The sequence below is a fragment of the Aquarana catesbeiana genome, linkage group LG04 (genome assembly GCF_042186555.1).
Source record: "Aquarana catesbeiana isolate 2022-GZ linkage group LG04, ASM4218655v1, whole genome shotgun sequence".
In the NCBI taxonomy this organism is placed as follows: domain Eukaryota; kingdom Metazoa; phylum Chordata; class Amphibia; order Anura; family Ranidae; genus Aquarana; species Aquarana catesbeiana.
Window position 1 is genome coordinate 42968836 of NC_133327.1, and position 12157 is coordinate 42980992.

The 12157-nt window shown below is 41.9% G+C and overlaps 1 protein-coding gene across 2 annotated transcripts in view; it reads right to left on the minus strand.

Moving 5' to 3' along the window:
- LOC141139205 (cysteine-rich venom protein tigrin-like) overlaps positions 1-12157 on the minus strand; it is a 65735-nt gene that overhangs the window by 14630 nt on the left and 38948 nt on the right. For both annotated transcript variants that reach the window (XM_073625124.1, XM_073625122.1), the window contains one exon: positions 2285-2433. In XM_073625124.1, coding sequence (XP_073481225.1) covers positions 2285-2433 — 149 coding nt within the window. The remainder of the gene's footprint in view (positions 1-2284; positions 2434-12157) is intronic.

Below are 12157 nucleotides of genomic sequence, written 5' to 3' on the forward strand. Positions count from 1 at the left end.
GGTACTCATGCAAATGCACCAATACCTGAAACCGATACTTTCAGGCTCGGTTCTTTGAGCTGTCAGTGGTTCTTCCCTGTTGACAGCTAAAGTGTTAAAGAAGTCCGGTAATTGGAGCTGTGGAAAAAAAAAAAAAAAAGCTGGCAATGTTTATTAACAACATTGCTCAGCCACTGAAACACTAAAATAAAAAGAAACATTGTTTCTTTTTTTGTCTTTCTGTTTCTTCATCTGCAGATCAAAGCGACGAACAAATGTTCCTCTGTTTAACCCCTGATTTTACTCTAATTAGCCTTAATTAACTCCCTACTCTCCTCCATTTAATTATTATTTTCCTGCTTTTTTTTTTTTTTCACGTCTATTTTATCAACGATAAACAATTAAAACTTTTTTTTTGTTTGCTTTGTTAGTGAATATTTTTGCACATATATATTAACATATATTTACACATTTCACATTGAAAAAGCGCAAAAATGAAAAACAAATATCTATTTATTTCATTTGTAAATAACGTTTCAATGCTGTGTACCATTGCTGACAGCTGAAGTGAAAACAAAGCAGTTGCGGTAGGTATCGGTAATTGGTATCGGCGAGTACTAAAAAAAAAAAAAAAAAGTATCGGTACTTGTACTCGTAAAAAAATAATGGTATCGGTGCATCCCTACTTTACAGCATTTCTTCACACCTCTCTAAAATGTTTGCACAGTACTGTACATCTGCCCACGAATGGTGCACATTAAAAAATCCAGAAAAGAACGATTTAAAAAAAAAAGAAAAAAACATATTGACATAAACATTTTTTAAATGCGTCAAGAATCTTCACTTAATAGTCAATGCATTCACTTCAATTAACAAATCACGGATAGAGTGAATTCCTGTTTATTTCGCCTGCACATGACTGGGTATTCAAAATGGACCAAGCTACAAAAGATTCTCTACTCTTTTAGAAATCATTGAGTGGCGTACCTCGGATGTTTATAAACACATTGCATAATATGCCTAATTATATATAAATGTATGTTAGGATAGGATGTTTAATATTGTATTTGATTTTAACATAGTTTATATGTACACTATATTGCCAAAAGTATTTGGACGCCCGCCTTTACACACACATGCACTTTAATGGCATCCCAGTCTTAGTCTGTAGGGTTCAATATTAAGTTGGCCCACCCTTTGCAGCTATAACAGCTTCAACTCTTCTGGGAAGGCTGTCCACAAGGTTTAGGAGTGTGTCTATGGGAATGTTTGACCATTCTTCCAGAAGCGCATTTGTGAGGTCAGGCACTGATGTTGGTCGAGAAGGCCTGGCTCGCAGTCTCCGCTCTAATTAATCCCAAAGGTGTTCTATCGGGTTGAGGTCAGGACTCTGTGCAGGCCAGCCAAGTTCCTCCACCCCAAACTCGCTCATCCATGTCTTTATGGACCTTGCTTTGTGCACTGGTGTGCAGTCATGTTGGAACAGGAAGGAGCCATCCCCGAACTGTTCATACAAAGTTGGGAGCATCAAATTGTCCAAAATGTCTTGGTATGCGGATGCCTTAAGAGTTCACTTCACTGGAACTAAGGGGCCAAGCCCATCCTCTGAAAAACAACCCCACATCATAATCCCCTCTTCACCAAATGATTTGGACCAGTGCACAAGGCAAGGTTCATAAAGACATGGATGAGCGAGTTTGGGGTGGAGAAACTTGACTGGCCCGCACAGAGTCCTGACCTCAACCCGATAGAACATCTTTGAGAATAATTAGAGCAGAGACTGCGAGCCAGGCCTTCTCGTCCACATTACTGCCTAACCTCACAAATGCGCTTTTGGAAGAATGGTCAAACATTCCCATAGACACACTCCTAAACCTTGTGGACAGCCTTCCCAGAAGAGTTGAAGCTGTTTTAGCTGCAAATAGTGGGCCAACTCAATATTGAACCCTACGGACTAAGACTGGGATGCCATTAAAGTTCATGTGCGTGTAAAGGCAGGTGTTCCAATACTTTTGGCAATATAGTGTATATTTGACCTTTTTTCATAACCTGTGCAGCTGTTTTTTATGGAAATCCTGATGTGGTAATATTTAACGTTTGGTTCTGTAGCAAACATGCCATAGTGGTTTTGCATATTTTGTCAAATGTTTAAGCCCCTGCTCCATTAGTCCTCCTTTCCTGAACTAACTCTCTCCCCACACAGCTACATTTTTCTCATTTTTAGTTGTGTTACACAAACATAATATATGGTTGTAATAAGACATTGTTATAAAATTCAACAGACACATTTTAAAATAAAGCATACCTGTGTATAATGTCCTGTTGTAGCATTTGGTGGTTTGGGTCCCTCGCCAAATACAAAATTTTTAGACTCATTACAAAAAGCCTGAATTGCTTCGGTCCATGAGGCAGCATAATTGGCAAAGAAAAGACTTTCTCCACAATCTACGCCAGCTGTACACATTGAAAAAAAGAGATAGTTAATATTGGTATTATAACATTATTATTGGTACATTAAAATATATTTCCCTTTCTCTGCTTAACCACTGCAGTTCTTACACCTGTACATCCCATCCTGCCCCCCCTCCATGGACCAGAGCAATTCTTCAGTTTCTACTATAGGCCTGTTTATTTAGTCAAACATGGAGGATCTTTAGGACAAGCAAGGCTTTCTTTTGGTAATACCGTCTTGCAAAGATGATTCGACTTTTTGGTATGCAATCAATAGACAAGTAACAAAAATAATAAAACCCATTTTTTGTTTACCTTGATAAGTGATACAGGCAGTCTCCAGGTTACAAAAGGTTCTATAGGTTTCTTCTCAAGTTGTATGTAGGATGGAACAGGTACATTTTTTTAACTAACTCTAGCCCAAAAAATTTTTTGAACCACCTGACCTCCGGAAGATTTACCCCCCTTAATGACCAGGCCATCTGTGTTACTTTAACTGACAATTGCACGATCGTGCGACGCTGTACCAAACAAAGTGTGTGCAATTTTCTTCCCACAAATATAGCTTTCTTTCGATGGTATTTGATCACCACTGCGTTTTTAAATTTTTTGAGCTATAAACAAAAAAAGACCGCCAATTTAAAAAAAATGTACTGTTATAAAACATCCAATAAAAAAAAAAAAAAATCAAATTTCTTCATAAATTTAGACAAATATGTATATTGCTACATGTTTTTGGTAAAAGGAATCCCTTTTTTGTGTCTGTGGCGTAAGACAAAGTCACAGCAAGATTTCAGCCAATATAAATCTGCCCTCCAAAAATACCATTCCTGTCTCCACGCTGCCAAACAGGCCTACTTTATCACTCTCATTAATAAAGCGGGGTTCCACCCAAATTTTGAACAACATCTGTATGTATTCTCTTCCTTGCCTAGATGCTGACATGCCGTTTAAAAAATTTAAATCGCCGTAATTACCTTTTATTTTTCTATTCTTCTTTGCACTTCCTGGTTCTCCTCCCGTGGGAGTAGGCGTGTTTCTAGCCTCTCCCAGACTTCTGGGAGCTAGTCTCAGGCTTCCCAGGATGCCACTGAGCATGTGCGGGAACGAGCAGTGGATGCTGGGAGCACAGCATTCACCACATCCAGGAAATAAATGCTTGTGGGCTTCAAATGCCAACAATGAAGATGGAAACCGCCTGCAGTGAATAATATAAGTTATTCTTTCCGACGAAATCTGAGACAGGCGGACATATTACACACAATATGTGAGTATGTAATGCTGAGAAGAAAAGTTTGTGAATGAACTCAAAAAAAAAAAAAAACGATAGATAGGTGGACCCCCGCTTTAACACCCTCCCACGCAATCCCCGTCAACTCTTTTCTACCTTTAATGCTCTACTTTGTCCGCCATTACCTCCACCCACTAACTTACTCAATGCCCAGGAGATTGCTAACCACTTCAAAAATAAGATTGAGACAATTCGTCTCGAGATCTTCTCCACTCTACAGATATCTCCCTCACTTTACACTCTTTGTCCTCCTGTACAATCAAAACTCTTTGTTAACCGAACTTCTAGAGAGGAAGTCAAAAAACTTTTTTCTAACACCCACCTAACCTCCTGCCCACTGGATCCCGATCCTTCTCAAATACTAAGGTCACCCTCTGACTCTATCCTACACTCTTTAACTCATATCTTCAACCTCTCTACTGGCATCTTCCCCAACCCTCTGAAACATGCACTAGTCACTCCCATACCAAAAAAGGCCTCACTGGACCCCACCAATCTTAACAACCTAAGACCCATCCCCTTACTCCCATTTACCTCCAAACTCCTTGAATGTTTAGTCTACAACCGACTGAGTGATAATCTCATTGAGAATAACCTTCTTGATCCCCTTCAGTCTGGATTTCGTCCACAGCACTCCACAGAAACTGCCCTCCTAAAACTCACAAACAACTTACTAACAGCTAAAACCAACAGTCAGTATTCCCTACTCTTACTCTTGGACCTTTCCGCTGCCTTTGATACAGTTGATCACCCCCTCCTCAAAAAACTCAATTTGCTTGGTATCCATGGCCGTGCTCTCCGTTGGTTCGAATCTTACCTATCTCACCGCACCTTCAGTGTCACTTACAACTCTACTTCCTCCTCTCCAACACCTCTTACCGTTGGGGTCCCCCAAGGTTCTGTCCTTGGACCTCTACTATTCTCGATCTACATGTCCTCCCTGAGTCAGCTGATAGCCTCCCATGGCTTCCACTACCATTTATATGCCGATGAAACCCAAATCTATCTCTCAGCTCACCCCATCAGTTTCCTCTCATATCACTGATTTACTAACAGACATATCAGCCTGGATGTCACACCACTTCCTCAAACTGAATCTATCTAAAACCAAGCTCACAATATTTCCTCCCCCACGTGCCCCTTCCCCTGACTTCTCTGTCAAGATCAATGGCACAACTAGAGTTGCCACCTCATCCCTTTAAACCCAGACACCTTTGAATTACACAGGTTCTGAGGCTAATTAAATGCAGATAAGGCACCAAGCGAGTTTAAATACCACCTTAATCAGCCACAGAACCTGTGTAATTAATATGTGTTCGGGTTTAAAGGGATGAGGTGGCAACCATAGGCACAACTATCAGTCCGTCCCCACATGCCAGGGTGTTAGGGGTAACCCTAGACTCTGAACTGTCCTTTCAAGCCCACATCCAATCCCTGTCCAAATCATGCCGCCTTATCCTCCGCAACATCCCTAGAATACGCTCCTTTTTAACCGCCAAGCTTCTAATTCACTCCCTGGTCATCTCTCGCCTCGACTACTGCAAATCACTCCTCATTGGACTACCTTTACATACACTATCCCCCCTGCAGTCCATAGTGAATGCTGCTGCAAGACTCATCCACCTTACCAACCATTCAGTGTTCTCCACCCCTCTCTGCCAATCCTGGCACTGGCTTGCACTCACCCAACGAATAAAATTAAAAGTACTAACAATAATTTACAAAGCCATCCACAACTCTGCCCCCAGCTACATCACTAACCTAGTCTCAAAATACCAACCAAGCTGCTCTCTTCAGTCCTCCCAAGACCTCCTGCTCTCTAGCTCCCTTGTCACCTCCTCCCATGCTCGCCTAGAGGATTTCTCCAAAAATTCTCTCATCCTTTGGAACTCCAAGAGGCTAGAAATGGCGCTGTTTAAGGGTGAAATGTCTCACACCCCTGTCATGTGAAGAGTCCCTGATGGGACCTAAACATGAAAAAAACCTATTGGGTAGATCCCTGTGTCCTGATGTGATATCTGTGCAGATGATTTCAGAGTGATTCAAAACAAAACCAATAATGTGCAATCCTAATATACAAATGATCTGGGTTCTAATGCAACAGTCTAGTGCAACACTGCTGTGATGCAAATGTGCAAAAAAACAGACCAATAATTAGTGCAATCCTTATATGCAAAAATCTTGGTTCTAATGCGACAATCTGGTGTGACACTAAAAGATGTAAATATCGTGCATATGTAAAAACGACAGTGCCAGCATATAAAACAAACACAAAACACTGATATCCTTCTCGTGATACCCACTGGTGGATACTAGAGAAAGTGCTGGTGCACTAAAAGTCCATATATCATGAAGTTAATAAAATAATAAAATTGACAGGTGCTCTTCAAAAACTGCATTCTGTGCTTCTTATGCCGCGTACACACGGTCTGATTTTCCGATGGGAAATGTTCGATGGGAGCTTGTTGTCGGAAATTCCAACCGTGTGTAGGCTCCATCGGATATTTTCTGTCGGAATTTCCGACAAACAAAATTTGAGATCTGGATCTCAAATTTTCCAACAACAAAATCCGATGCACAAAGTTCCACGCATGCTCGGAATCAAGCAGAGGAGCCGCACTGGCTATTGAACTTCATTTTTCTCGGCTCGTCGTACGTGTTGTACGTCACCACGTTCTTGGCGATCGGAATTTCCGACAAGATTTGTGTGACCGTGTGTATGCAAGACACGTTTGAGCCAACATCCATCGGAAAAAAAACATGGATTTTGTTGTCAGAAAATCCCATCGTGCAGCATAAGAGGTGCCCCATAAGAAATGCACTAACCGGAACCATTCACCCCACACGGCGGTATTTCGCCTTCACAGTATTTGCCACTTTGTAGCAAACAGAAAAACCTGGTCCCGCTTCAGCTGGTTGCTTCCCTGTTTGTGGTGTAAGGAATAAAATAATCTCCTTCAGCTTGCCCTTTATTGCTCCCACATGCAGAAAAGAGACATCTCTATAGTGTATTACCGTTAAAAAATTGATAATTTATTAATAGATGTGAAGATGTACTCACATTCAGCCTATTAATACAGAGCTTTGGATAAAACAGAAAGCCGGGACAGTTTTGCGGCCGCTCCAGATGATGTCCCAGTGACAAAACGCGTAGGGGGAAGTTAGCAGCGTCTTTGCATCACTTTCGGTTTTGAGCTGTGGAACACAAACTGTCCCGGCTTCCTGTTTTATTCACATTGGGGGGTGTCAGGCCGGCTGGCAGCGGTGCTGTGACAGGGCAGAGAGGCGAGCTGTGATAGGGTGTGGTGGTGCCTGGATGTGGACCGTACCCAGGTGACTGACACCCAGGGTGGCCCCCTGGATTGACTCTGCTGCTCACAGCAGGGGAGAGAGACACTGAGCAGCACTGAATAGAGGGCTGGGGTGGGAAGGAGCATGTGTAATGTGCAGGGGTCCAGAGCTGGGGGCCTGTGTAATTGGCAGGGGTTCAGAGCTTGGGGGGCTGTGTGATGTGCAGGGGTCCAGAGCTGGGGGGGCTGTGTAATGTGCAGGGGTCCAGAGCTGGGGGGCTGTGTAACGTGCAGGGGTCCAGAGCTGCGGGGGGCTGTGTAACGTGAAGAGGTCCAGAGCTGCAGGGGGGCTGTGTAATGTTCAGGGGTCCAGAGCTGGGGAGCCGTGTAACATGCAGGGGCCCAGAGATGTGGGGGGCTGTGTAATGTAAAGGGGCTATGTAATGTAAATGGGTCCAGAGGTGCAGGGGGCTGTATAATGTAAAGGGGTCCCGAGATGCAGGGAGCTGTGTAACGTAAAGGGGTCCAGAGGTGCGGGAGCTGTGTAATGTAAATGGGTCCAGAGATGCGAGGGCTGTGTAATGTAAAGGGGTCCCGAGATGCAGGGGGTCTGTGTAGTTAAAGGGGTGCAGAGCTGTGGGGGGTAGTGTAGTGTAAAGGGGTCCAGAGGTGCAGTTGTGGAGAGGGTATACATGGTAGTGTCAAAGATATTGTGGGGATCAGAGGTATGCAGGGGGCACACACAGTGGGATGTTTTTACATTTTACAGTTGAGGGAGTGCCAGGTATAACATCTGTCCCAGGTGCCAAATGCTCTAGGTATGCCCCTGAACACTAATACAGTGATCAGTTCTAAAAATATGCACTGTCACTATACTAATGACACTGGCAGGGAAAGGGTTAAACATTTAGGGCGACAAAAGCATTAACTGTGTGCCTAGCCAGTGTTTTTAGGTGTACTGTGTGCTGCTCTTACTAGGGGAAGCAATGGATTTTAGTCCCTGCGATATTGTGGGGGGAAGTCCTTTGCTTACATAGGCATATCTCAGTTCTGTGTGTATTGCCGACGATTAGTGGGTGCCAGACGACACAGAGTGCCTGGCACCCGCAGATCGACTTCTGCTGTGAATATTCACAGCAGAAGCAGCGCGCCCCCTGCAGGTGGATGTGCAGAATAACATATATAGGTGCATCTCAAAAAATTTGAATATCATCAAAAAGTTAAATTTATTTCAGTAATTAAATTCAAAAAGCGAAATTTATAAATTATATAGATGCATTACACACAGATTGATGTATTTCAAGCATTTCTTTTAATTTTTATGATTATGGCTTACAGCTAATGAAAACCCCAAATTCACCATCTCCGAAAATTACAGGCCAATAAAAAAATGATTTTTAATACAGAAATGTTGGCTTACTGAAAAGTATGTCCATGTACAGTATAGTATGCACTCAATACTTGGTCAGGGCTCCTTTTGCATGAATTACTGCATCAATGCGGCGTCGTAATACTGACACATAATCGTAATACTGACACATAATCAGTAATACTGACACATAATCAGTAATACTGACACATAATCACACACATAGGTTGGACTTGATGGACTTGCGTCTTTTTTCAACCTCACCTACTATGTAACTATGTATGAAGGCGATCAGCCTGTGGCACTGCTGAGGTATTATGGAAGCCCAGGTTGCTTTGATAGCGGCCTTCAGCTCCTCTGCATTATTGGGTCTGGTGTCTCATCTTTCTCTTGACGATACCCCACAGATTCTCTATGGGGTTAGGTCAGGTGAGTTTTCTGGCCAATCAAGCACAGTGATAAGATGATCATTAACCACTTCAGCCCCGGAAGGATTTACCCCCTTCCTGACCAGAGCACTTTTTACAATTTGGCACTGCGTCGCTTTAACTGCTAATTGCGCGGTCATGCAATGCTGTAACCAAACGAAATTTGCGTCCTTTTCTTCCCACAAATATAGCTTTCTTTTGATGGTATTTGATCACCTCTGCCGTTTTTATTTTTTGCGCTATACACGGAAAAAGACCGAAAATTTTGAAAAAAAATGATATTTTCTACTTTTTGTTCTAAAAAAAATCCAATAAACTCAATTTTAGTCATACATTTAGGCCAAAATGTATTTGGCCACATGTCTTTGGTAAAAAAAATGTCAATAAGTGTATATTTATTGGTTTGCGCAAAAGTTATAGCGCCTACAATCTAGGGTACATTTTCTGGAATTTACACAGCCTTTAATTTATGACTGCCTATGTCGTTTCTTGAGGTGCTAAAATGGCAGGGCAGTACAAAACCCCCCCAAATGACCCCATTTTGGAAAGTAGACACCCCAAGGAAATTGCTGAGAGGCATGTTGAGCCCATTGAATATTCATTTTTTTTGTCCCAAGTGATTGAATAATGACAAAAAAAAAAAAAAAAAATTACAAAAAGTTGTCACTAAATGATATATTGCTCACACAGGCCATGGGCATATGTGGAATTGCACCCCAAAATACATTTAGCTGCTTCTCCTGAGTATGGGGATACCACATGTGTGGGACTTTTTGGGAGCCTAGCCGCATACGGGGCCCCGAAAACCAATCACTGCCTTCAGGATTTCTAAGGGCGTACATTTTTGATTTTACTCCTCACTACCTATCACAGTTTTGAAGGCCATAAAATGCCCAGATGGCACAAACTCCCCCCAAATTACCCCATTTTGGAAAGTAGACACCCCAAGCTATTTGCTGAGAGGCATGTTGAGTCCATGGAATATTTTATATTTTGACACAAGTTGCGGGAAAGTGACAATTTATTATTATTTTTTTTTTTTGCACAAAGTTGTCACTAAATGATATATTGCTCACACAGGTCATGGGCATATGTGGAATTGCACCCCAAAATACATTCTGCTGCTTCTCTTGAGTACGGGGATACTACATGTGTGGGACTTTTTAGGAGCCTAGCCGCGTACGGGACCCCGAAAACCAATCACCGCCTTCAGGATTTCTAAGGGTGTACATTTTTGATTTCACTCTTCACTGCCTATCACAGTTTCGGAGGTCATGGAATGCCCAGGTGGCACAAACCCCCCCCAAATGACCCCATTTTGGAAAGTAGACACCCCAAGCTATTTGCTGAGAGGCATGGTGAGTATTTTGTAGCTCTCATTTGTTTTTGAAAATGAAGAAAGACAAAAAAAAAATTTTTTTTTTCTTTTTTTAATTTTCAAAACTTTGTGACAAAAAGTGAGGTCTGCAAAATACTCACTATACCGCTCAGCAAATAGCTTTGGGTGTCTACTTTCCAAAATGGGGTCATTTGGGGGGGGTTTGTGCCACCTGGGCATTCCATGGCCTCCGAGACTGTGATAGGCAGTGAAGAGTGAAATCAAAAATTTACGCCCTTAGAAAGCCTGAAGGCGGTGCTTGGTTTTCGGGGTCCCATACGCGGCTAGGCTCCCAAAAAGTCTCACACATGTGGTATCCCCGTACTCAGGAGAAGCAACAGAATGTATTTTGGGGTGTAATTTCACATATTCCCATGGCATGTTTGAGCAATATATAATTTAGTGACAACTTTGTGCAAAAAAAAAAAAAATATTTGTCTCTTTCCCGCAACTTGTGTCACAATATAAAATATTCCATGGACTCAACATGCCTCTCAGCAAATAGCTTGGGGTGTCTACTTTCCAAAATGGGGTCATTTGGGGGGGGGTTTGAACTGTCCTGGCATTTTATGCACAACATTTAGAAGCTTATGTCACACATCACCCACTCTTCTAACCACTTGAAGACAAAGCCCTTTCTGACACTTTTTGATTACATGAAAAAATTATTTTTTTTTGCAAGAAAATTACTTTGAACCCCCACACATTATATATTTTTTTAAAGCAAATGCCCTACAGATTAAAATGGTGGGTGTTTCATTTTTTTTTTTCACACAGTATTTGCGCAGCGATTTTTCAAACGCATTTTTTGGGGAAAAAACACACTTTTTTACATTTTAATGCACTAAAACACACTATATTGCCCAAATGTTTGATGAAATAAAAAAGATGATCTTAGGCCGAGTACATGGATACCAAACATGACATGCTTTACAATTGCGCACAAACGTGCAGTGGCAACAAAATAAATACATTTTTAAAAGCCTTTAAAAGCCTTTACAGGTTACCACTTTAGATTTATAGAGGAGGTCTACTGCTAAAATTACTGCCCTCGATCTGACCGTCGCGGTGATACCTCACATGCATGGTGCAATTGCTGTTTACATTTGACGCCAGACCGACGCTTGCGTTCGCCTTAGCGCGAGAGCAGGGGGGACAGGGGTGCTTTTTTTTTTTTTTTCTTCTTTATTATTTTTTTGCTTTTTTATCTTATTTTAAAACTGTTCCTTTCATTTTTTTTTTTTTTTAATCATTTTTACTGTTATCTCAGGGAATGTAAATATCCCCTATGATAGCAATAGGTAGTGACAGGTACTCTTTTTTGAAAAAATTGGGGTCTATTAGACCCTAGATTTCTCCTCTGCCCTCAAAGCATCTGACCACACCAAGATCGGTGTGATAAAATGCTTCCCCAATTTCCCAATGGCGCTATTTACATCTGGCGAAATCTAAGTCATAAAATGCTCGTAGCTTCCGGTTTCTTAGGCCATAGAGATGTTTGGAGCCACTCTGGTCTCTGATCAGCTCTATGGTCAGCTGGCTGAATCACCGGCTGCATTCTCAGGTTCCCTGTTGAGACAGGAGAGCCAGAGAAAAACACGGAAGACGGTGGGGGGGGGGCATTCTCTCCCACTGCTTGTAAAAGCAGTCTAGAGGCTAATTAGCCGCTAGGATTGCTTTTACATGAAAGCCGACCGCTGGCTGAAAAGAATGATACCAAGATGATACCTAAACCTGCAAGCATCATTCTGGTATAACCACTCAAAGTCGTGAATGCTGTACCTGAAGACAAAAAAATGGTTAACAATAAAGCACAGTAAACGGTAAAGTATAAAAAATTGCATACCTGAAAAGCAAACATGATAAAACATAATAACAATAAAACATTGCAGAATAGAATACAGTAAAAAAGAGCAGAACAATAGAGAGAATAGAGAGAGAGAGAATAGAGAGAGAACAATAAAACGACAA